Source organism: Dendrobates tinctorius, unplaced genomic scaffold (genome assembly GCF_039654945.1).
Source record: "Dendrobates tinctorius isolate UK_male_01 unplaced genomic scaffold, ASM3965494v1 ptg000249l, whole genome shotgun sequence".
Classification (NCBI taxonomy): Eukaryota; Metazoa; Chordata; class Amphibia; order Anura; family Dendrobatidae; genus Dendrobates; species Dendrobates tinctorius.
In genome coordinates, this window is record NW_027361916.1 from 5,266,620 (window position 1) to 5,294,178 (window position 27,559).

The 27,559-nt window shown below is 44.7% G+C and overlaps 1 protein-coding gene across 1 annotated transcript in view; it reads right to left on the bottom strand.

The window, feature by feature from the left end:
• Positions 1-26,431, bottom strand: part of LOC141063349 (uncharacterized) — a 57,431-nt gene extending 31,000 nt beyond the window's left edge. Inside the window, exons 1-2 of the mRNA XM_073557393.1 lie at positions 26,389-26,431; positions 5,032-6,560 (exon numbers count right to left, since the gene is read on the bottom strand). Of these exons, the coding sequence (XP_073413494.1) occupies positions 5,032-6,560; positions 26,389-26,431 (1,572 nt within the window). The remainder of the gene's footprint in view (positions 1-5,031; positions 6,561-26,388) is intronic.
• Positions 26,432-27,559: the final 1,128 nt, after the last annotated feature.

Here is a 27,559-nt window from a genome sequence, read left to right on the forward strand (position 1 = left end):
AGGAAATTCTGGAGTCACCAACTAAGGTGTCTCCGTCAATTAACAATAGAATGATACAACTTTATATCATAAACCAATCATGTTTGAATCCGACTCGACTTTTTAAGATGGGCCGTTTCCAATCTTCGGAGTGTCTGAGATGCCATGCATCCGATGCAGATTTTGTGCACATGATTTGGCAATGTCCGATTATAGTACACTACTGGAAAGAGGTGACGTTATTATTAACCTCCCTGGCACAGATTCCTGTTCCCCTTGAGCCATTGGTTTGTCTGTTTGGGGTGTGGGATGATGAGACATGGGGACACTATACGGGGATTTTCTTACGGGAGACATTGTTCATGGCACGGAAGGTGTTGGCACTGCGGTGGATGGGGGGTTCGGATTCCTCCCTTAGGGCCTGGAAAGAATTGGTGAACTCGATTATCCCATATGAGCGTACGCTTTACCAAAACAGAGGGTGCCCGGGTAAATTTGAGAAGATATGGGAGAGGTGGAACTCCTCTCACCTCAGGTTGTAGGACGGAGATATCGCATGATAAAGAGCTAAACATATAGACATAGGCTGCAAATAGTTGTTTTGTAGTAGTAGTAATGTTTTAGAAGTAGGCAGGCTTTATTATTTGAATAATAATACAGACTAATGTAAGGCAATTGACAGTATGTTTTATTCAATGCACAGTTGGTGTACACACGCTGTTTGACATTGATCCTCTGTGATATGTATGTGTGTTACATGATATTGTCATTGCTGTCAGTTTGCATACTGTATACCCTGCCTTTGGTTCAATAAACGAATTTAAAAGAAAAAAAGCCATACTGATGGAAAAATAAAAAAGTTGTGGAACAAAGGCAAAATCGGAAAATTGTCCAGGGGTGACGGGGTTAAGATAAAACGAGGGAGGGTGGATTTAAATTATAGCCTGACTCCGGTTTTCTGCCTAATTTGATACCCAAAATGGCAATTTTAATATCAAGGAGTGTTTACTTTGTAATATACAACGCCTGGATAAAATCTTCATACCCTCAAAACTTTTTTACATTACACCCACAAACATAAATGTTTCTTTAATGGGATTTTCAGTGATAAATCAACACAGTAGCAAGTTTGTGACATGTAAAAGGAAATGATACATGGTTTTCTAAATATCATAAAATATATACAGTGGGGAAAAAAAGTATTTAGTCAGTCAGCAATAGTGCAAGTTCCACCACTTAAAAAGATGAGAGGCGTCTGTAATTTACATCATAGGTAGACCTCAACTATGGGAGACAAACTGAGAAAAAAAAAATCCAGAAAATCACATTGTCTGTTTTTTTTTTTTCATTTTATTTGCATATTATGGTGGAAAATAAGTATTTGGTCAGAAACAAGCAATCATGATTTCTGGCTCTCACAGACCTGTAACTTCTTCTTTAAGAGTCTCCTCTTTCCTCCACTCATTACCTGTAGTAATGGCACCTGTTTAAACTTGTTATCAGTATAAAAAGACACCTGTGCACACCCTCAAACAGTCTGACTCCAAACTCCACTATGGTGAAGACCAAAGAGCTGTCAAAGGACACCAGAAACAAAATTGTAGCCCTGCACCAGGCTGGGAAGACTGAATCTGCAATAGCCAACCAGCTTGGAGTGAAGAAATCAACTGTGGGAGCAATAATTAGAAAATGGAAGACATACAAGACCACTGATAATCTCCCTCGATCTGGTGCTCCACGCAAAATCCCACCCCGTGGGGTCAGAATGATCACAAGAACGGTGAGCAAAAATCCCAGAACCACGCGGGGGGACCTAGTGAATGAACTGCAGAGAGCTGGGACCAATGTAACAAGGCCTACCATAAGTAACACACTACGCCACCATGGACTCAGATCCTGCAGTGCCAGACGTGTCCCACTGCTTAAGCCTGTACATGTCCGGGCCCGTCTGAAGTTTGCTAGAGAGCATTTGGATGATCCAGAGGAGTTTTGGGAGAATGTCCTATGGTCTGATGAAACCAAACTGGAACTGTTTGGTAGAAACACAACTTGTCGTGTTTGGAGGAAAAAGAATACTGAGTTGCATCCATCAAACACCATACCTACTGTAAAGCATGGTGGTGGAAACATCATGCTTTGGGGCTGTTTCTCTGCAAAGGGGCCAGGACGACTGATCCGGGTACATGAAAGAATGAATTGGGCCATGTATCGTGAGATTTTGAGTGCAAACCTCCTTCCATCAGCAAGGGCATTGAAGATGAAACGTGGCTGGGTCTTTCAACATGACAATGATCCAAAGCACACCGCCAGGGCAACGAAGGAGTGGCTTCGTAAGAAGCATTTCAAGGTCCTGGAGTGGCCTAGCCAGTCTCCAGATCTCAACCCTATAGAAAACCTTTGGAGGGAGTTGAAAGTCCGTGTTGCCAAGCGAAAAGCCAAAAACATCACTGCTCTAGAGGAGATCTGCATGGACGAATGGGTCAACATACCAACAACAGTGTGTGGCAACCTTGTGAAGACTTACAGAAAACGTTTGACCTCTGTCATTGCCAACAAAGGATATATCACAAAGTATTGAGATGAAATTTTGTTTCTGACCAAATACTTATTTTCCACCATAATATGCAAATAAAATGAAAAAAAAACAGACAATGTGATTTTCTGGATTTTCTTTTCTCAGTTTGTCTCCCATAGTTGAGGTCTACCTATGATGTAAATTACAGACGCCTCTCATCTTTTTAAGTGGTGGAACTTGCACTATTGCTGACTGACTAAATACTTTTTTTCCCCACTGTATATGAATGAAATTTTACCACTAACATGAAGTACAATATGTCACGAGAAAACAATGTCAGAATCACTGGGATCCATGGAAGCGTTTCAGAGTTATGACCTCATAAAGGTACAGTGGTCAGAATTGTAAAAATTGGCCCTGTCATTAACGTGCAAACCACCCTTGGGGGTGAAGGGGTTAATATCGATTTGTTGTAATGCGAGTTTTTTATCCAATATTTTGTAAAAATGTGTATTTTGGTTTTCTGTGTAGCGTGACTTTAATTCTGATTTCGCTTTCTCCAACTGTTCAGTCAGATGATCATACTCCTGCTCATTTTTCTCTGCTACCAATTGTAATAAATTGAGAGAACATTGGTGAAGGAGATCAGTCCATTTCTTTTGGAAAATGGGATCATCTTGAAATTGTGAAATTTCCTTGAAGATACGTAAACCTCTCGGGACTCTCTTGCATTCAGTGTATGATTTCAATGATTTTACAGTCCAGAATGATCGGATTTCTCTCCCAGCTAATGATTGTATTTTAAATTCAAGTGATCTTGTGCTGATAATATGCAGCTCTTCCTTACGATTGCATCCTCTCATCCTGCTAAAAGTCCCTGTTCAACCGCATTCATATCAGAAAGCTCCATATTTACGTCTGTGTCCATTGTATGGATAAAAAGTGAGTGAAATAAACCCTGTGCTCAGTTCAATTACACAAGTTGAATGATCCCAGCAAAGAGCAAACAGATGAACGGCGTACTAGGGCACACAAATCACCACATTACCAGACGGAGCGCTCTTTATCTGAAGTATTGCGGCATATGATTCAGTCAAAAAACGGAGGTGCTTGCATGAAAAAACATGAATATTTCAATGTGAAGCGAAAAAAGAAGAAATATGCAGCACTCACCAATGTAGCTGAAAAACTGTGCGTCTTTATTTCACATAAATTCCATCAAATGTGTGGACATGCAGGACGTGGAGGAATGCTAGGGGAGGGAGGTGCCGGACAACGGCCGTTTCGCGATTACTCTCTTCTACGGGTCCAGGTGAGGGGATTAGCTAAAGGTCATTCCCTATATAGGATCACAGACCTTACTAATTAACATACATAACAAGTTGTGAAACAAACATTTACAGAAAAATATATAGTTATACAATATACAGAGTGCAAGATACTAGTAAAGAATAAATCTTTCCATATCGATTTACAAGATAATCTATATTTTTACAATATCATAGGAAGATTATAATCTAAATAACTTTACATACAATTTTTTATATAACATTTTTTATAAAAATACTGATAGATCGATCCGGTCATTTAGTCCTTTGGGACTATCAGTATTTTTATAAAAAATGTTATATAAAAAATTGTATGTAAAGTTATTTAGATTATAATCTTCCTATGATATTGTAAAAATATAGATTATCTTGTAAATCGATATGGAAAGATTTATTCCTTACTAGTATCTTGCACTCTGTATATTGTATAGCAATATATTTTTTTGTAAATGTTTGTTTCACAACTTGTTATGTATGTTAATTAGTAAGGTCTGTGATCCTATAAAGGGAATCACCTTTAGCTAATCCCCTCACCTGGACCCGTAGAAGCGAGTAATCGCGAAACGACCGTTGTCCGGCACCTCCCTCCCCTAGGAAACTAGGGTTTGTAGATGTCTGTCAATCCAAACACTTAAACTTTCGTTAAGTGATCCTATACTCGATATAATTGGACGAAATGGAGGGGGAAAAATTTTTTTGTGCATTTTCGGGAGACCGTAAAACACCAGAGTGACAGGAAAATCTTTATTCAAAAAGTTTTTTTTTTTTTTATTAATTACCCCTAAATTTTCTCCCTCCATTACAAAAGATTCCAATACATTTTTACAAACACTAGTAGGGTAACTTGTTACTTTCCTATAAGTATCAACATCATTAAGAATGTCCATAACCAAATTGCTATACAAATTGCTATTTAATCACCCTATATACTGACATGTGGGGTATATGTTTTTTCTATTAGTCATCTTCTGACTGACCTTCAGGGGGTGAATAATGAGTATGGTTTTATATTTTGAGTTAATAAAGTTTAGTTTTATCCTTTTGTCAGCAAACATGAGGAATGACAAGAGACAACCCTTTTAAGAAAATACAATTTTGGTTAAAACTACTCCAACATTATAAACATAAAAAAGACTTCTCCCCTATGTGACGTCTCTGATGTTTATTAACAGTTGATTTCAAGGTAAAATATTTCCCACATTAAAAAAATGAAAAAGGCTTCTCCTCTGTGTGACTGCTCTGATGGTGATCAAGAAGCGCTTTCCGGTTAAAATATTTCCCACATTTTGAACAAGAAAAAAGCTTCTCCCCTGTGTGGGATCTCTGGTGCCTATCAAGATTACTTTTCCATTTAAAACATTTCCCACATTTTGAACATGGAAAAGGCTTCTCCCTTGTGTGGGTTCTTTGGTGGCTATCAAGAACTGATTTCCGGTTAAAACATTTCCCACATTCTGAACAGGAAAAAGGTTTCTCCCCAGTGTGGGTTCTCTGGTGTCTATCGCGAACTGATTTCCGGGTAAAACATTTCCCACATTCTGAATAGGAAAAAGGCTTCTCCCCTGTGTGAACTCTCTGATGGTTAACAAAATGTGATTTATGTGCAAAACATTTCCGACATTCTGGACATGAAAAAGATTTCTCTGTGTGAGTTCTCTGGTGGCTATCAAGAACCGATTTCCGGTTAAAACATTTCCCACATTCTGAACAGGAAAAAGGCTTCTCCCCTGTGTGAGTTCTCTGGTGCTTAACAAGAAACGATTTCCATTTGAAACATTTCCCACATTCTGAACAAGAAAAAGGCTTCTCCCCTGTGTGGGTTCTCTGGTGCTTAACCAGAATCAATTTCCGGTTAAAACATTTCCCACATTCTGAACAGGAAAAAGGCTTCTCCCCTGTGTGAGTTCTCTGGTGGGTAACAAAATTTGATTTCTGTGCAAAACATTTATCACATTCTGAACATGAAAAAGGTTTTGTTCCTGTGTGAATTCTCTGGTGAATAACAAGGTCTGATTTCTGTTTAAAACATTTCCCACATTTTAAACATGAAAAAGGCTTCAAGATTTCACCTGTGTGAGTTCTTTGGTGTTTAGCAAGATTTCCTTTCTGGATAAAACATTTCCCACATTCTGAACATGAAAAAGGCTTCTCCCCTGTGTGAGTTCTCTGGTGGTTAACAAAATGTGATTTTTGTGCAAAACATTTCTCACATTCTGGACATGAAAAAGATTTCTCCTCTGTGTGAGTTCTCTGGTGGCTATCAAGAACTGATTTCCGGTTAAAACATTTCCCACATTCTGAACAGGAAAAAGGCTTCTCCCCTGTGTGAGTTCTCTGGTGCCTAACAAGAAACGATTTCCATTTAAAACATTTCCCACATTCTGAACAGGAAAAAGGCTTCTCCCCCGTGTGAGTTCTTTGGTGTATAACAAGATTACATTTCTGGATAAAATATTTCCCGCATTCTGAACATGAAAATGACTTCTTTGCTTTAGGAGCAGTTTGTTTTTTATTGCCTCTTTTGTGACTTTGATTTTCCTTAGTAGTCGGTAATGAATCAGAAGAATCAGAAGATGGGACCTGTTTCATAGGATCAGATGACAGATCTTTGCTGTGAATGGATGATGATATATCTGGAGTAATAGCAATCACTTCAGTTGTATCTTGTAGGATCTCAAGATCATCAGATTTAAAATTTGAAGATGTCAGCTGTCCCTCTGATCTCCTGGTACAGTCATCTGCTAAGATAAAAAATAATTATTATTTTTTAATAAAATATCCTTGAGTTTTATATTTTTGAACATTTCTATTTAAACTGTCCATAAAAATGGCAAGCTATGTAAAAAAAACTTTACTTGTTTACCAAGACAATGACAGTTCACAGTCTAATAGAAAACCTTGTTGGATGAACCAGTAGTGTGTGGTGTTCAACTGTTGGTTCTTTCTGCCTCCCAAATATCCAATAAAAAGAAACCAATCAATGTTATGTAGGCGAAAATAATACCAATTCTCATCTCACAAAAAACAAGTCCCCACTCAGGTCCATCATCTGTCAATGGAAAAACAGAGGTTCCCACACTATTAGTGGCTCAAAGGCTGTTGAAAAGCAACAAGGTTTCCATAAACCAATCCAGCAAAATCCGCTCTCCCTTCGGAGTCTTGCAGTGTGCGCAAACAACATTTAGGATCCCTGTATTTAGCAATATTATAGTGAGAAGAATCCACTTAATTTGCGGTGTGTGTCTCCCGGAGCATAATCTGAGCACTATGTGCTGGGTAAGAAAATGTCAAATGTGTAATTTTCACTCTCCAACATCCACTGCGTGTTAATTTCCGGAAAGTGGCTGTGGAGTCACAATATTCAGTCCTCCTAAGGATTATAACCCTCAGTGAATTAATTTGTAAAATGGAATCACTTTATGAGGATTTTTACTATTCTGGTTTTCTGTCATTTAGTTATATTAGGGCTTCTGCATATGGTGTGTCCAATCTCATCTGGGATCTGTTCCTGCTGTCCAGCTGGAGTAATCTGCTCCCTACTTCAGCCAATTGGAAAGTACCACACCCTACTAAAGTGCAAAGCACATGGCCGGAATCTGCCAGATACAGCGCTGTTCTCCTCTGGTTCAGTCCTCTGTGCTCAGCTTGCGGCTTGTGTATTTGTTTCCTGCTGTGACCGTGGCCCGTTTACTGACTACTCTTGTGTCTTCTGATTCTGTATTCTGTCCTTCTGGTTCTGACCCAGCTACCTGACTGTTCTTCTTGCCATCTGACACCACAGAAGCACCTGATAAGAGATAGATGCTACTGGACAGGTGCCGTCATCGCCGATGACAATTTGCTGGATGTAATTTTTTTCTAAGCCTCACAATAGCCACAATATTATAGGCATTATCAACAATAATATCAATGCTATTATATGCATTATGTAATAATGGGGGCAGGTCAGTGAGGGATCAGCGACCTGTCATTAGCCAATACAAATGAATATATAATCAGAGCACCACATAAAGCCCCGCCCACAGACCCGTCCACAGCTCCGCCCCAGAGCACGAGAATCTCATTAACTGAAAACTACAAATAAAGATTAAATAACAACCACAAGACGGATTTCATCACCAGGTATCATTGTAATCAGTATAACGGCACTGACCTGACAGTGTCTGTAGGTTACTGAGCACAATCCTGCTGACAGGTTCCCTTTAAATTTAGCCCTTTGGCATTTGGAAGAGGCGATGGAGAGATTTTTGTTAAGACTATCAGGGAGTTACAGACTTACATAAGTGAGACAGGCCGATCCCACCACAAACTATCATACAGAATGAAGATGTAGAAAAACACAGAGTAAAAACTTATTCTACATCCCCAACAACAACGTACAGTAAATATGAGGGGAGAACATTAAACCAGAGTTGCACTCATTTCTGGTGAACTATTTGAGCTACTGTGAGTCCTGACCAAAAGAGTAGAGAAACTATTAGTTCTCCTCATTTGAGGTAAGATTGTGCAGTAATCTGAATTCTTTAGGATGGAAAACATAATGTAATGTATGACGTGGAGTGACTCCATGACACCAGGGCTGGAGCCAACACATCTCCTGCAGGCGGGAATAAATGTATATTACAGCCCTCAGCCACGCACAGCTTAGAGATCTATCATGGCACAGGTGGAATGTTTGTCCTGGAGATTATCACAATCCTCCTTGAAGTTAGTTGGTTTTAATACAAATGTAAAAGTCAGGATAAAGGGAAACTCTGCTGTTATTGGACAGAAATTCACACTTGGCCTCACTGCACATTTACTGTTGTCGGTCATAAAAGGGAAGTTTGGCCAGAAAGACTCGACCTGGTCTTGTAGGGAGTGTGGGGAAGGTGAGTTGACGGACAGACTTGACTGAAGGAAGAAGGGACTGTTTGTGCACTCTAGACGGATAATGGTAATGACAGAAGGGAAACAGCTGGGGAAGATAGAAAAGGAGTGCAATACCTAGATTTGACCACAAGATGGCAGGGGGAGCATAGTTCAGGACTTGACAGCAGCTTAGGGCTTTAGAAACTACTTAGGCCTCTTTCACACATCAGGTTTTCGCCGTCAGGCGCGATCCGGCGCTTTTGACAAAAACCGGATCCGGCGAAATGCAATGCCGGATCTGGTTTCCCCCCCATTGACTTGCATTAGAGCCGGATGGCCATGCGTTTCATCCGGTTTTCGCCGGATCCGGCAATGTGTCGCGATCCGGCGTCTGGAAAAAACGGCTACTGTAACGTTTTTTGTCTCCGGCGAAAAAGCCGGACACGCCGGATCCGGCGCGTCCGGCTTTTTCACACAATGAAAGCCTATGAGCGCCGCAATGCGCCGGATCTGGTTTTTTTGGTCTGAGCATGCTCAGTAGCTCTGCCCACAAGACATATATAAAAGCAAGACAGTGGGACCCTCAGCCACACCCAATATGCCAAGAACCAGGAGCAGGAGAAGGCAGCAGACATCTGCAGCAGCAGCACCATCAGCACCACCCCAAATGGAGCAGCATGCTGAACAATGGGAGGGGAGTCCAGCAGCAGATGAGAGACGGTAATTATCAAATCCCCCATTCCTCCAAACTAGGGCTATTGAATATCAAGATATTCATTGGCCCTTTGTTTCTCTTTATTCACCAGCCGCCCAAGAGATGCAGCAGCAGCAGCAATGGCAGCAGCTGGAACACCACCCACAGCCATGGAGTCTGGCCATCAACAGGACAGCACATCATCTTCTGGGAGCCCTCCCTCGCATCGTCAGCGTTTGACGGTAAGTTTTTATTTCCAAAATCCATCATCTCTGTAATATATGTCTATTCATTGCCTTTTATTTCAAAACAGGAATCACAAGATGAAGAGGAGCTCCCAGAAGAAGAAGGAAGGGGTGGACAGACACCTGGAGTGGGCTCACAATTGGTAAGTTTTTTGCATCAAACGCAGAAACACAACATCACACTACACACAACACATAGAAAACAATGTTTTGCAGACCACACACAGCAAACAAATGTCTACATCCAAAGACATAACTTTTTTTGTTTTCTTCTCTAGTCTTCCCAATCTGGTGCTCGGCCAAGAGGTCCTCGCAGTGCCTCCCAGGGTCGTCGGCGACACCAACGCGGCGGTCAACAGCGTGTAAGTATAAATATTTTTGCTTTTTTTTTTTGCACTTTTTATTTCATTTCTTTTGTGGAGGCTAATTATGTTATTTTTGTCTTTTTCTTTAACAGCCTTCACAGCGTGCTCCCGACTCTGACGGTGAGGATGGAGGGATTGATGTGGACCACCTCATCGATCTCGTCAGAGAAAGGGAGCCGCTCTGGAATATGGCTGACCGCCGCCATGCTGACCTTATTGTTACCCGACGACTCTGGGAGGAAATCTGTTCTCTCCTTGTGGGCCGCTGGGAGGACCTCGATGTTCGGGCCCAGATTAAAGAGCGGAAGTATATACAGTACCGTTTGCTTGATTTAAACCAGTGTTTCCCGAACTCCAGTCCTCGTGGTCCCCACGGATCATGTGTTCAGGATTTCTATTTACTATGGAAATCCTGAAAACATGACCCCTGGGGACCATGAGGACTGGAGTTTGGGAAACACTGATGTTGTATACTAACCACTTTGTCCTTTCTCGTTTCAGGGAACAGAATTGTGAATCGGTGGCGGTCTGTGAGGGATCGTTTCAAGAAGGAGTTCAATAAAGAGATGCGGGCCCCGAGTGGATCTGGAGGACGCAGGAGCAAGTACAAGTACGCATGAGCCCTGTCGTTCCTCCGGGAAACAATGGTCACCAGAAGGTAAATATTACACACCACATGTGACAAAAAAATGTTTAGATGTAACTTTTTTTTTTCAGCCAGGGCCATACCATGTCACTATTTTGATTGTTTTTTTTTCTCTTTATTCCACAGCACGGTGAGCAGCACTCGGGAGCCTGCACTATTGGACCCTTCTGAGGCGATCCCTGAGGAGACCGGCATCGAGGGACACTTCGACCTCCCCGGTACATCTGCACCTTCCCAGCCTTCCCACACATTCGACCCATCTGTCCCATCCACCAGCACAGGAGCATCGTGGCCGCCTACATTACATGAAGCTGCTGGTGAGGAGATCGCTTTCACTTTACCCCACCCTTCTGCCCCTGCCACCTCTAGTACACCTGCGGGTACTGGGCGGCAGCGGCAGAGGGGTCAGGAAAAGACTTATGCGCCAGAGTTCTTGCATCTGAATGCATCTTTCCAGAACTGTCTCAAAGTCTTGTCAGAGCAAATCTCCGCAGGCTTTCAGCAGATCAACTCCAGCATTCTGGAGGTGAAGACACTTCTGCAAACCATGCATTCAGAAGCAAGATCTTCGCCAAACCACACCTTTTTCAGGTCTGTTGTGGAGCGCATGGCAACACTATCTCCTACCCAGCAGATGCATGTAATGCATTCGTGCCACGGTGCTCTACAGCAGGTTACCTCCCAACCTCCACCTCCCACCACTGTAGTTCCTCCACCTGCACCCCCTCCAGCCACTTTCCATCCTCCCCCTCCTATTACATCTGCACCCCCTCCAGCCACTTTCCATCCTCCCCCTCCTATTACATCTACACCCCCTCCAGCCACTTTCCATCCTCCCCCTCCTATTACATACCATCCACCTCCCCAGTACCAGCAACCTCCCCAGTACCAGCAACCTCCCCAGTACCAGACATCTCCCCACTTCCAGCAACCTGCCCCGTACCAAACTCCTTCCCCGTACCAAACTCCTTCCCCGTACCAAACTCCTTCCCCATACAACTTTCCATCAACATCATCTGCTCCTACAGTCCCTGCCCAACCCTCCACTCCACCGCCCACCACCTCTTCTGCCTCCCACATGTCCACCCATTCTGTAGCTTTTTCCACACCATCACCTCTAACTGTTCCTTCCCCACCACGATCCCAATCCTCTCTCCACACTCCCATTGTCGAAGTGTCCCGCAGCCCCTCCAGCAGTATTTCCACCCCACACTACACAGATTTATGATGTGTTTTGTAATAAAAATGCCCATTTGGTTTCAAACCTTTATTAAAAAAGTTTTTTTAACTTTAAAAACAGTTTACACAAAAAAAAATATTTTAAATAAAAGTTAAATTATTGTTTACACTGGTTGTCTGTCATTTCTTTCTGCAGTGAAATATGTTTAAAAAAAAGGTTAAATACAGGGTATTTAAAAGGTAAAAAGGTATTCAAAACCAGGTATATAACTGTGGGTAAATTTTAGCTTTTTGCCACAGTTGTGTTCCTGGTTGTGTTTGAAGCAAAGTATTTCACCTAAAAAGTTGTGTTTATTGTTGGTGATTTCCTAACAATGTACACAACTTTTGTTAAAAGGTGAAATACTTTGCATAAAACACAACCAGGTACACACCTGTGGCCTAAAGCTAAAAATAGAGACCATGACAAGATAGCCAACTTTGGTTGGCAAAGGTATATACTGTTGGTACAGAAGGTACACAAGTTTGGTTAAGGGCACAAATCTTTCACACTCTGTCATCCTGCCAGTGTACTCTGCCTTGAGGTGACATAAAGTATAGTGCAAAATTGTCCCTCATTACTGAAACCGTCACAGAACTTCTAGTGGTAATGTCATGGTAATCTTGCAAGGTGGTTTCTTCAGAGGTGTCCTCAATGGAAATGGGTTCCTTGCATATAACAAAATTGTGGAGTACCACGCACGCTTTGATCACCTCGTCCACAGTTTCTGTCTTGAGGTTGATCGCAGTCAATAGGACCCACCATTTGGCTGTCAGAATACCAAAGGTACATTCAACCATTCTTCTTGCTCTTGTGAGGCGGTAATTAAAAATGCGTTTTGTTCTTGTCAATCCTCTGCTAGAGTACGGTTTCAAAAGGTGTTCTGACAGCTGGAAGGCTTCATCCCCTACACAGACAAATGGCATAGGTGGACCAGATGTTTGCGGCAGCGGTCTAGGGGGTGGGAACTGGAAGGTGTTTCCATACAGTTTACGCCCCATGGCAGACAGTTTGAAAACTTGAGAGTCATTGGAGCGGCCATAGGCCCAATATCAACCGCAATAAATTTGTATTCCGCGTCAGCGATGGCCATGAGGACAATTGAAAAATATTTCTTGTAATTGAAATATTCCGATCCCGATCCAGCTGGCTTTACAATGCGGATATGTTTCCCGTCCACAGCGCCCAAGCAGTTTGGAAACTGACATATCTGTTGAAACTTGTCAGCAATTTCAATCCACCTCTCTGTTGTGGGCTCTGGTAAAAACTCTTCAGCTAAGGAGTCCCACAGTGCACGGCATGTGTACTTCACAATTCCAGATATGGTGGAAATCCCGAGTCTGTACTGGAAATGCAGTGACGAAAGGGATTCTCCAGTTGCAAGAAATCTGTGGGGAATTAAAAAACAATAAATTAGTTTTAAATCACAGCATTACATACCAAAACTCAGCTATAACACTTGGAGATACAAACTACCACCAACAAGATTGCAGTGAAAGTGTGCTCTGATGCGAGCATATCCAATAAATGTGGCTTACCTTAAAGTCACCATCAGACGCTCGGCGGGTGAAACAGAGAAGCGGCAATAGGTGTCCGCTTTTCTTATGAGGTGTGCAATGCGCTCCACCAAGTAATCAAAATTCTCCATTTTCATCCTAACATATCCAAAAAATTTCTCCGGGTTTCGTCGAAGGTCCATGCAGAGTGTAGAATAGACCCCACGCGTCATTCTCTTGGCTGTGATGGGGTGGATCCACAAACGTCGTCTACGAAGCCTGATGCGCTGCTGTCTCGCTCTCTCCTTCTCCAGAACAATCACCCTCAAACGATTCGCCTCCGCTATAAAATCCGCCAAATTCTTCAAAATATTTCCAATAACAACATCTATCTTCGCCAGTAACTTGCTCTTCTCTCCAACCTGCACTTTCTCCTCTACAACCTGTCAAAGAAGGGCTGTAGGAACACGCTATATATAGTTTTCCAGTAGCCAATCTCGTTCGGAAGGCCACAAGGGGCGTTTTTAAAAACCGGATCCGGCGTAATCCGTCGAAAAACGGATCGAAAACCGGATGAACCGGATGAGACGGATCCGGTTTTGGCTGTCAAGCGCAAGACGGATCCGGCAGAAAAATGGATCCGTCGCATCCAGTTTTACAAAACATTTGCCGGATCCGGCGCTCCGGCACGACGCCGGAACGCGCCTGACACCGAAAACCTGATGTGTGAAAGTAGCCTAAGAGAGCGTCACTATCAAGGTGGAGATGAGATAAGTGCACCATATTTATTGAGTGTAAGATAAATCCATACATAGATATATGTAACCGGATTGTAGATCTATCACTGGATATCAGTGTATAAGGGGAATAGATCCTGTGCACTTATAGATGAATAGCTTATATAATGAGAGGACACAGAGCAAAGGGTATAAATAGTGAGAGAATAAAGAGCTGACAGCGCATTACATCCCTGGAGTACAGATAGGAGATATAAAGTGCAGCCAGTGCTATATGGGATATCCCAGGAATACAGCACAGCCCATATAGTGTAAAGGAGGAACCATCCTAACAAGAGATGGTGATTACAGATCCTACAGATGACATGCTGGGAGTGTACAGAGAAAGATGGCAGATTCACCACTATTCCCTCTTACCGGCGTTTCACCACGTCAGCTTCATCAGAGGGTACGGATAAGTGTTTCCAACACACCAAGGTCCTGCACTAATCCAGGCAAGGGGAGTAGCTCTGGGGTAAAGTGGGGGTGCTCCTAAAGGAAATGGGGCTGTTCCACAGTCACATCTTCCCCAGTGAAGCAGGAGGATCAGGATGAAAAACTGTTGGTAAGACCAAGAAGAATAATGCTGCATAGAGCCATCTGGTAGCGATCAGTCAGGTAAAGTGATAGTGAGGGGGGTCCGGAAACAAAACAATGCAGGTGAAAAGAGCCAAATGTGACCCCACCAAGTGACCAGTGAAAGTGCAACTGTGCAACGGGTAAGAAAAGAGAATAAAAGCGATATGGTAAAGATATAAAGAGAAAAGCAGCTTAATAACAGTGATGATAATAAAATCTATGGGAAGTGTTTGTGGTGAAGTGTATACACTCCTAGAAATGTTTCCTCTACAATATAGAGATATAAATGATCAGTATTAGGACGTGTAACAAAGAGAAATCTGTTATTTTATAGAGAAAATGTAATGAGTAGAGTTGAGCGACTTTTGTTTTTTTAGGGTCGAGTTTCGTTTCATGAAACCCGACTTTTCCAAAAGTCGGGTCGAGCAAAATCGGCCGACTATAGGGAAAAGTCGGGGGTCCGACCGAAACACGAAACCCAATGTAAGTCAATGGGGAATTAAAGTTGGCAGTGCGAGGAGGACAGGAAACACACCTACAGTGCCAAAAGCATCAATTCTTATTACTTAAGCTTGTCAACCTTAATTAACTTCATAATACTAGTTACGCACTGAAAAATGGGGGTTATTTGGCTACAGTTGTGGGTGGGGGAGGGCTGGCTCCAGGTTTTCGTGGGCCCAGGGCCAAAGAGCGCCCCTTTAACACATACCACAACTCATGATGCTCAGAGACGGCAGAGAAATAGCAGTATAGTACAATGAAAAATACTTCACTTCTTACATCTCATGACTGATATCCATTTTAAATTCTCCAATACCTCCAAAAACGGACAGTATATAACTCCATACAGTATTATGGCCAGCGCTTAGTGCGCTATACAGAGTAATGAGGCCCATATATTTCTCCATACGGAATCATTATTCCCATATAATGTTTCAAACCGTATATGATGAGCTCCACATAATGCTACATTATATGTTGGTCCCCATGGATGAAGCTCCACTGTCTTATGGGCCCAAATAATGCTCCATATATAATGGGCCCCATTTCTACTGCTCTAGTGTATAATGGGCCCTGTAAATGCTGCTCCAGTGTCTGATGTCCACCTTTGGAATGCTCCAGTATATGGTGGGCCCCATAGATCATTCACCAGAGTATAGTGCTCCCCAAAAATTGCTGTCCCAACATTGAAAACAATTACATAAGTCTCCTTGCTAGGGAATCCCTGCACTACTCTGAACTCCTTGTTGTCCCCATCTTCCATCTCACTGCACTTGGCTGTTTAGGCCCTCCCACCGGCAGAGACACTTTTGCGCACTTTGCGGTGCCCTGTGCCAGTGCCATTGCCCATGAGTATGCCCCCCCACCTGCTCAAGGAACCTGCACTTTCATCTGCACCTTCCTCTTTGTCACCGTGTAAGGTGGTATAGTATGTGGGAAGGGGAACCTGAGTTTCCTCTGGGTCAGATTCTGGCAGTGTAGAGTGCGAGGGGAATGTAGTGGTCTGGTTCAATGTACCAGCAGCATCATCCAGCAGTGGCTGGGCCTCAGTGCACTTGTGGCGTCCCCAAGAGTACGGTCGCCACTGTGGCATTACCTTCCTCCTAGGGAGTGTGTTGTCAAGCTTGGGAGCAACGAAGGATCTCTCTAGCAGTGAAACAACACACAACACATTTCCCACTCCAGGCTAGCAGGGAGACCTCTGAACCTGACTGCTGAGGAGCTGCTCTCTGTGGTCGGGAGGAGGTAAGTTAGGACACTCTGTGCAGGGAAGGGGAAGTGTATGGATGTGAGAAGGGGAGCTGGAGGATGAGCAGAGTTAAGGCTCACTCCTAGCTGGAGCGCATGGTCCCGATTCCGGTCTCCGAGTTTGTAGGGACACTGACGTTCCTGCAGCAGAAACCAGGAGAAGTAGCAGCTATAAATGCTCTGTACCCAACTAAGGCTCGGAGGCCCCAGCATTGACGTGTGGGAGCCAGAAGGAAAAGGCTACAGCTGTCTGCCATACAAGTAAAGTCTGAGGAACATCTGTTAGACTGGAGGCGCTTCAGTGAACCACGGTCCTGTGAGTGCTTCCCCCACAAGCGCTAGAAAGGAGACGTTCAGGAAGGTACATGTTGGCGGAGTGTTGGAAGGGAGCTTTCCATTTTGGTCCTGGAGGTTGGCTGAGGTCCTGACCCGGAGGACACAGCACGGAGGCAGGCATCTGTGTAACTTGCAGACTGTGAGTAAAGCTTTGGAACTGCACGCTCTGGTGTCCTACAGTTATTCCAGCAGCGCTACATCTGGGTACCAGCACCTACACCGCCTGTGCCTTTCCCCCATCACTACATCTACACTTCCCTGGGACTCCAGCTCCACCTGTGGGGAGCTTCACCATCTTTGCTGCACAACACCATCAGTCCCAGAGGATCTGCATGCAGCGTCGGCCTAACATCTATGTTGCCGAACACCACAGGTGGCGTCAAACTATCTATATGAACTCTTTACCATTATACCACACCATTTACATGGGCGCCCAGGGCCACCGTCCGGGTCACCGCTGCTGTGACACATCACACTGACACCGGCCCGGTACCGAGTACCCCACAGCCCTGGGAGGGCGACCCATATGCCGACTGCTGATCGGGCGGCGTTATTCCCACGAACCTCCAAACAGCGTCCATGAAGGCAAAGTTTTTGGTTTCCGGGGGCAGTATGATTGCAAAGCTGAACCTTAAAGGAATGTCCAAAAGGGCACCACCAGGTGTGGAGCCTGTGGCTTAATTGGACTCCACCCGGGAAACCACAACCATGCCACCTAAAGAAAAGATGCACACTTTGAAAGCTTTGTCGATTCTGTGTGTGGTGTGGTATGTGTGTTTGTAGTTGTGCTAGCGATTTCTCAGCTTTATTCCGTTAACAACCGAGACTCCGGCATGCCCCCGCAGTACGCGTCAAGCTTACTAGAGGGATAAGCGAGGCTCTGGCACGTGAGATCGAGCAATAACAGGTCTAGCATTCCCGTACATGTCCAGGGCTGCATGCACGCTACACTGAAAGGACCAGCTTTTGTCGCTTACAGGTGCAGATAACCTGCTGAACTCCGTTAGTGATGGGGATCTGGGATTCAGATTATTCCCCGCGAACAATGATTTCCCAGTAAGTTCAGGTCAACCGCAATTCCGGAGTTAGGCCTAACCGTCATTCCTGAAAAAATTACGTGTCCAAACCACAGGTGCTGTAGCTTGCTTAACAGCTCGGCAGCCGTTCTCAGGCCCAGTATGGATTCAACAACATTGTAGAAAGTTGATAAAGGGTACAGTTTCACCGGATAATACGTATATATGTAGCCTAGCTTACACATTAAAAATATATGTCTATAGATCAGGAGGCAGACTCAGATGTTCTCAGGCCCAGTATGGATTTGACCAGATTGTACAAAGTTGAGAAAGGGTACTTTATCACTGGATAGCAGGTATATATAGCATAGTTTAAACATGTAAAATCTCCGTGTTCTCAGTATGGATTACACAGCAATCTAAAAAGTGGAAAAAAGGAAATGCATCTGAGGCATACACAACTATATACTTTTGGTGTTATTTTTAAATCTTCATATATATTTCTGTCTCAGTAATACAGTCCAGCCTCTCCGCAATAGGAAATGAGATGCATACAATTACTGACCTAAAGGCTAGTGATTGCAGAAATCTAGGAATTACTATTCACGGGAAAAACTTCCATCACAATTCTCATAGGCGATGCTGACCCTCAATTAATTTGTGTGTTGAGACAGTGAAAACATTTTTTTGTGAATAAAGTCTTGCTGTATCGCACTTCCGTTGATTCCATCACTGTTACTCATCTCAATCAAATTTTTATCACAGGGAGCGATGTAAACATGGTGCTCACTGGCTATCATGATCTGTCACGTAACTTTGGAGTGCAAAAGACAGAAGCCACAGGCCATAGGCGATTTTATTTGAGTGGCATGAGAGGGCACATTTTGAAATGTGCGCCGGAATGTCACACGTTTGTGAGTAGGAAAACTGTGAAAGCTGATGATAAACCACCAATGCATGTAATTGTGAGTCGACGTCCATAAGAAATGGAAGCCACTGATCATCTGGAGCTAGAGCCCGGCCAGCAAGACAGGGCATAGCTACATCTTAACCATCATCTTTCAGTTCAATCAATTTGTAGTGGCAGTCCCAGTGAAGGACTTGACAGCCCAGACTACACAGCGGAGGAGCAGGGAGAGGTAAACATTGCAAATGCTGGGGCCCTGCCCAAGCAAGGGGGGCACACTTGTGGGCGTCGCTACTGGCACTGGGCCCCTCATAGTACGGCGGTGTGTCTGACGGCGGGTGTGCACCACCACCGTCAGAGACACTTGATTGCACTATGAGGGACCCTGTGCCAGTGCCCACGCCCAAGAGTCGGCCTACCCACCTGTCCAGGGCAACGGCACTCGCACGGTTTCGTGCGCTAGGTGGTGACCCCAGCCATGGCGGGGGGCAGCCCAGTTAGGGCGGTTTACAAAGTGGCATATGTTGATGTGGGACATTCAGCTGCTGCAAAAGGCGAAATAGGTCAAGTTCGCGGAATAGGAGGAGGACCAAAGCAAGCCATTTTTCTGGCAACCTATGTGTCATCAAGGGAAGGTGGGACAAAATCCTTGGAAACCCATGCATGGTTCATTTTAATGAAGGTTAGATCATCCACATTTTGGGTTGACAGACGGGTCCTTTTTTCTGTTAGGATTGATCCAGCTGCACTGAAGACTCTTTCCGATACACTTGCAGCTGGGCAAGTGTGCTCCTGTAAGGCATATTGTGCCAATTCAGGCCAGGTGTCCAGTTTAGCGGCCCAATAGGGGAATGACCTGTGCGGGAGAACATCGATATGGGAGGAAAAGTAGTTTGTAACCATAGTTGACAACTGCTGTCTCCTGTCACTTTCCATCGATGCAGTATTACCAGTTGTGTGAGCGGTACTTGAAAAATCAGTCCACAACATTGTCATGAAACCCCTGTCTCCAACATCACTTCTGCTGTGTGCACCACGAACACCTCTGCCAAGCTGCCCCCGGCCCGTACGGCTCGTGTGAGAACCATCACCACTGCTGTGTGCTGGGAATGCCTCAACCAACCGGTTTACCAGAGTTGCTTGTTTATTAGCCAATATTAGGTCAAGGTTGTCCTGTGGCATGATGTTTTGTAATTTGCCTTTATAGCGTGGATCCAGGATGCTGGCCAACCAGTAGTCGTCATCGTTCATCATTTTGGCAATGCGGGGGTCCCTTTTTAGGATCTGCAAGGCATAATCTGACATGTGGGCCAATGTCAATGATGCACTGCGAATGCTGGTTAGTGGAGCACTTTCTGGCAAATCCACATCCCTCCAGTCACGCACAAACCCTGTACCAGACCTTGCCACGCCAACATTTTCACTTTCCCCATGAGATGCATCCTCCTCCCCTAAGTAATCATCCCATCATCATCCTCCTCCTCCTCTTCTTCCTCCACCTCGTCCAGTAGAGGTCCCTGAGCAGACAATGGCTGAATGTCATCAAGGATTCCCTCCTCCTCTTCCTCTTCGTCAACATTGGCTGCAGACGCCTGCTCCTTAAGGTGCGTCAAAGTTTGCATGAGCAGACACATAAGTGGGATGCTCATGCTTAGGATGGCGTCGTCTGCGCTTACCAGACGTGTGCATTCCTCAAAACACTGAAGGACTTTACAGAGGTCTTTCAGCTTCGACCACTGCACACCTGTCAACTCCATGTCTGCTCTCAAAGTGCCTGGCCGTGTATCCTCCCACAAATGCATTATGGCCTGCCTCTGTTCGCACAGCCGCTCAACCATGTGCAGGGTGGAGTTCCACCTTGTTGCAATGTCGATAATGAGGCGGTGGTTGAGAAGGTGGAGCAATCGCTGCAGCTTCTGCATACGAATTGAGTGTACAGGCGACCGGCGGATGTGCGCGCACAGTCTTCGCACCTTCTGGAGCAGGGCTGTTAACTCCGGATAATTGTTGAGAAAGCACTGCACCACCAGGTTCAAGGTGTGAGCCAAGCAAAGTATGTGGCTGAGTTTTGAAAGGGCTATGGCTGCCACAAAATTACGGCCGTTATCACTAACTACCTTGCCTGCCTCAAGATGTATACTGCCCAGCCATGACTCAGTTTGTCGCTGAAAATACTCGGCCAGCACCTCCGCGGTGTGTCTGTCGCCCAAACACATCATCTGCAACACAGCCTGCTGACGCTTTCCACTAGCTGCTCGATAGGGGGACACCTCATGTACAACAGTGGCAGCTGCAGATGGAGTGCTCGAATGACTGCGCTCTGTGGACGAGCTTTCGCTTCTGGAGGAGGAGGAGGAGGGTTGAACGCCTACAGCCAACTGTTTCCTATACCGTGGGCTAGGCAGCACTGTCCCACCACCACTGTCCCCTGTGGACCCTGCATCCACCACATTAACCCAGTGCGCAGTGATGGACACGTAACGGCCCTGGCCATGCCGACTGGACCATGCATCTGTTGTGAGGTGCACCTTTCCACTCACTGACTGCTTGAGTACATGGACAATGCGGTCTTTCACATGATGGTGGAGGGCTGGGATGGCTTTGCGAGAGAAGAAGTGGCGACTGGGTAGGTCATAGCGTGGTACTGCATAGGCCATGAGTTCGCGGAAAGCTGCGCTTTCCACCAACCGATAGGGCATCATCTCTAACGAGATTAGTTTGGCAATGTGGGCGTTCAAACCCAGTGTACGCGGATGAGAGACTGAGTACTTTCTTGACCTACTCATAGTCTCTGGGAGGGTGAGCTGGACTTGAGAACTGCATATGGTGGAACTAGCGGTGGACAGGGCGGCTGAGAGAGGGTTGATGATGGTGATGGAGTTGGTGTTCTTTCTGATGGCCTAGATTCAGTCTTTCGTTGATATAACAGTGGGATTCCCTGACTGCTTTGGCCTTGCAACGACACCTCAACATTTCCTGCTGTGCTAACCGGTGGGCTTACAGTGGGGGAAACAATGTAGCGTTGCTGACTACCTTCTTTGTGATCAGTTGCACATGTGGTACTTGAGGTTTGGTGTTGTGTCCACGCTTGCAAGTGCATGCTGGTTAAATGTCTAAGCATGCAACTTGTATTCAAATTTTTCAGATTTTTCCCTCGGCTAAAGGTCTTTGCGCACTTCTTACAGATAACCTTGGCCTGATCATGAGGATTTTGTTCAAAAAAGTGCCACACTGCACTCTTCCTACTTTGGAAGACATTTTGCGGCCTGGCACGCTGTGCTATTTTGACCGTCTGGACAAGCTGTAAAGCAACTCTTTTGATTTTTGGAACCTGTCTTTGGAGTGCTCCGGGCCTGCCAGATAACAGCTGTTGCGATGTCGATGTCTGCTGTGGATGCTCCTCCTCCTCATCTGAGCTATTGGAAGCAGCACCCTCTTCCCCCAATGGATGCCAATCTGGGTCAACAACTGGGTCATCCATCACCTCCTCTTCAATGTCATGTGAACCTTCCTCTGTGTCACCGTGTATGGTGGTATAGTATGCGGGAAGGGGCACCTGGGACTCATCAGGGTCAGAATCTGGCTCATTACACTGCGAGGACAATGTAGTGCTCTGAGTGAATGTACCAGCAGAATAATTTATCAGTGGCTGTGCATCAGTGCACTCCATGTCAGATTTATCTTGGCCTGGGTAATTCACCATTTCACTTGATAACCCAGGCATGGTATGTGAAAACAGCTCCATGGAGTAATCAGTTGTATGGCCTGCGTCATCCTTCAATCTTGGTTGGGGTGAAGGACACAAGGAAAGGTGTGGTTCATGAACATGAGCCTCCAATGACGACTCAGTGCTTTTATTTTTTACAACTGCAGAAGAGGAGGCGATAGAGCTGGAGGCTGAGTCAGCAATGTAAGCCAAAACTTTTTCCTGAAGCTCTGGCTTTAAAAGCGGTTTGCCAACTCCTAGAAAACTAAGCCTTCAAGGCCTTGTGGAGCCAGACGATGATGCAGGCTCAACACCTCCTGCATTCGGTCCTATTTTGCTTTTGCCACTACCATCAGATCCACCACCAACACCATCATTACCAGCTGGCAACCCCCGCCCAATTCCACGGCCTCTTCCACCAGCCTTCCTCATTTTTGGTAAAAATGTACACAAAATCCCACAAACTATATAGTAATGTAAAACAAGGTACAAGGTGTATATAGGACAGGGGAGATGTAGAATTTCTGAACACACTTGTGGACACTGTTGGATTGTGTGAGGCCCAGTGAATATCACACCGCTATGTCACAGTCTCAATGTCGCAGGTGTGAAAAATGTCACTATAGGACAGGGGAGATGTAGAATTTCTGAACACACTTGTGGACACTGTTGGATTGTGTGAGGCCCAGTGAATATCACACTGCTATGTCACAGGCTCAATGTCGTAGGTGTGAAAAATGTCACTATAGGACAGAGGAGATGTAGAATTTCTGAACACACTTGTGGACACTGTTGGATTGTGTGAGGCCCAGTGAATATCACACCGCTATGTCACAGGCTCAATGTCGTAGGTGTGAAAAATGTCACTATAGGACAGGGGAGATGTAGAATTTCTGAACACACTTGTGGACACTGTTGGATTGTGTGAGGCCCAGTGAATATCACACCGCTATGTCACAGGCTCAATGTCGCAGGTGTGAAAAATGTCACTATAGGACAGGGGAGATGTAGAATTTCTGAACACACTTGTGGACACTGTTGGATTGTGTGAGGCCCAGTGAATATCACACCGCTATGTCACAGTCTCAATGTCGCAGGTGTGAAAAATGTTACTATAGGACAGGGGAGATGTAGAATTTCTGAACACACTTGTGGACACTGTTGGATTGTGTGAGGCCCAGTGAATATCACACCGCTATGTCACAGGCTCAATGTCGCAGGTGTGAAAAATGTCACTATAGGACAGGGGAGATGTAGAATTTCTGAACACACTTGTGGACACTGTTGGATTGTGTGGGGCCCAGTGAATATCACACCGCTATGTCACAGTCTCAATGTCGCAGGTGTGAAAAATGTTACTATAGGACAGGGGAGATGTAGAATTTCTGAACACACTTGTGGACACTGTTGGATTGTGTGAGGCCCAGTGAATATCACACCGCTATGTCACAGGCTCAATGTCGCAGGTGTGAAAAATTTCACTATAAGATAGGGGAGATGTAGAATTTCTGAACACACTTGTGGACACTGTTGGATTGTGTGAGGCCCAGTGAATATCACACCGCTATGTCACAGTCTCAATGTCGCTGGTGTGAAAAATGTCACTATAGGACAGGGGAGATGTAGAATTTCTGAACACACTTGTGGACACTGTTGGATTGTGTGAGGCCCAGTGAATATCACACCGCTATGTCACAGGCTCAATGTCGTAGGTGTGAAAAATGTCACTATAGGACAGGGGAGATGTAGAATTTCTGAACACACTTGTGGACACTGTTGGATTGTGTGAGGCCCAGTGAATATCACACCGCTATGTCACAGTCTCAATGTCGCAGGTGTGAAAAATGTCACTATAGGACAGGGGAGATTTAGAATTTCTGAACACACTTGTGGACACTGTTGGATTGTGTGTGGCCCAGTGAATATCACACCGCTGTCACAGGCTCAATGTCGCAGGTGTGAAAAATGTCACTATAGGACAGGGGAGATGCAGAATTTCTGAACACACTTGTGGACACTGTTGGATTGTGTGAGGCCCAGTGAATATCACACCGCTATGTCACAGGCAGAAATTGGCTAGTGTATGACAAACTACAAGGTGTATATAGAATTGGGCAGAATAGGAATCTCCCTAGAGTGTAGGTCTGTAAGAACGGAACAAGTCCTCCACTTATCCTTACAGAGTCACACACAGATAGCTTCACTGTGGCCGTGATAACAGCCGTTACACGGTACTGAGAGAGGAGCGTGCACGTACACCGCTGTCCGGTGTCTGTAAAATTGTCAAGCTCTGTGTTTTTTAGGTATACGGACCGACACACGCTGTCTCTCTATAGTTTTGAATGTGATCAAACAGCAAATATACTTAACTGTTTGAAAACCAGACAAAACTAGAAGGTGGAGGTCTGTAAGAACGGAACATGTCCTTGACTTATCCTTACAGAGTCACACACAGATAGCTTCACTGTGGCCGTGATAACAGCCGTTACACGGTACTGTGTGAGGAGCGTACACTGCTGTATGGTGTGAAAAAATGCACGCTCAGTACCTCACCAGGACAAAAAAAAAATTGGATTGCTTTTAAAAATGCAGTTTGCAGAGCAGTGGGAAAACAGCAATGCAGCTATCTGGAAGCCTTATAAGGCAGCCTAACAACTAACACAGCTGATCCAGCAAAATATAGCCTCCACTTGCACTGCACACACAGTGACTCGTGTGTTGTACAGGCAAAATCGCTAGCTGCAGAAGCAGTTTTTGGTGTCTTCTTCCCTGCCTAACGCTCTCCCTACAGAATCAGCAGCAGCAGCAGCTCTCCCTATTCTGAGATCAGCATGAGTAACATGGCGGTCGGCATGAACGCCCTTTTATACCCCCTGTGACGCCCCCCAAAGCAAGCCAATCACTTGCATGCCCTTCTCAAAGATGGTGGTGACCCCTGCCTATGTCATCACGTTGCCCACAGTGTCCGTGGATCCTGATTGGCTGAAAAAGGGCGGAAAACAAACTTTTGAAACGCAACTTTGGTGCTAAAGTCGCCGAGCTCGTGGCCGACCTCACCCTAGGGTTGGGTTTCGTTTCATGAAACCCGACTTTACCAAAAGTCGGCGACTTTTGAAATTTTTCAACCCGTTTCGCTCAACTCTGGTAATGAGCAATAAATGACGGGAATAATCGGGAATGAAATTGTTATTAAATATAATGAAATCCCAGAACCTGACACTTCCCGGTATATATGGGCTTATATTAGAATCCCAATTACCCAACTGGAAAGATAAAAACAAAGGAAAAAGGGCGGAACAAAAAACCAAGCACCGAACACCTCATAACCCACAATGTAAGGGCAGAAAAATACAGCAAAATATAAGTTTCTATTCACACTGCAATATTAGTCACATGTGATGTGTGTCTCTCCCAGAAGAGAAGTCATCACAGCGTCATTCCCCGTAATAACCGTATAGAGGAGTAAATGATCGCGGAGAGAGCGTCCATTGTTAGAATAGTGGGGAGACACAGATGGGATCCAATGCTCCTGACTGTCCGGATGTCTAGAGGATCGTCACCATCGGAGAGTAAAGTGCAGATCGGCGATCTTGTGACCGTTGTATTATGGGGAGATAAAAACAAATAAGACACATTGAGATCAGAGAAAACTGTTTTATGTAATAAAGAGTGTAGAGAACGAATTCCACCAAACCCCTTATAGGAAAGGGGAGAAGCTGAGAACTTCATTTACACCATTGGGATGTAAGGGATTTAATTGCCGGATCCATTTACTTTCTAATTGTGACCAGTAGTGATGGGCGTACCCCCTGATGACCGATATCGGTGGGTTCTCCTGAGTTTTTTTGTAAAGTTTGATCTCGGGGCCGGAGATGACGTGAACTTGTGTCCGAACCCCGAGCTTGGACTTTATAGATATGGGATGGGGAGGGCTGTAAAACAAAGAATAAAATTAATAATAAACATTATAATTATACTTACTGGTCCAGCGACGCGTCGTCCCATCTCCCTGTATCCCAACCATATCTACTTCCGGGGCCGCTCAATAACTTCCGGCTTATTCACTCCACTGCTCAGCAATTTTTGGCCGGCGTTGGTAGTGTTCGTGCGGTGATGTCAGGGTTCACCCCAGTTCATGGGCTGAGCACCCAATTTAAGTGATCAAACAATAATTTAATGTCCACAATCGTAGTAAACAAAACGTTTCGTTCTTACATCAGTTACAGATTAAAGAACACTTATATTAGGTCAGGTGGACTAATATATTTGGTTGAAGATCAGTAGATCTAATGATCTTCAACCAAATATATTGGTTTATTTACTCAAGCTAAATGTCAATCTCCTCTCCATATTGGGGCAAGCTATACAGTTACAAGGAAAAAATCCCTTTTATTACCCTTTGTGCCAAAGTAGTTAGGTGTCTTGGCTAAGTTACTTGTGACACATAAGAAACGGCTGTGTGCTGAATGTATTACAAAGATCCCAAAGAAGGAGCAGACCTCATTCATGGCTGACATGAGGTCTATAATTAGGGAAGACGCGCTAAGCACAGTTTCCAGTCCAGTTCTCCCTCAGACAGTACAGGTCATGTCCCGTCATAAGAGAGCCAGGTGGGAAACGGAAGTATCATCAGAGAAAGATGAAGGTTCTTATGATCGGTACCAATATCTGGAGGGTGGAGAGGAAATGCCTCAGGTTCTCCCAGAGGAAAGGAATAAAGATTATTTCTCATCCGACGATACAGAACGAGTACAATGAAAACTGAGGAAGCACAAATGGCTCACTCAATACAGGATGAAATGTTTAGGGGCTGTGAACCCAGAGAAACAGAGTCTTTCCAGCTAACAAACACATTAGAGCCATGATAATGGAAGAGTGGGAAGATGAAAAAATAGCTAAAAATGAGACCCTCCTATTTACAGCGATTCTAATACTTTATAAAGGGGGGCTTATCATATCAGAGGTACAGAGAGGAGAAGTTATCTAGCCATATTACGGCCTATCACTCAGCCCGCCTTCCCGCCAAGGTTGGCACCCTAACATTGCGATATGGCGGCCACGCTCACTGCCGGTTTACACTCAATGACCTAAATACGCCCTACATATATAGTGGTACGGAAAGTATTTAGACCCCTTTACATTTTTCACTCTT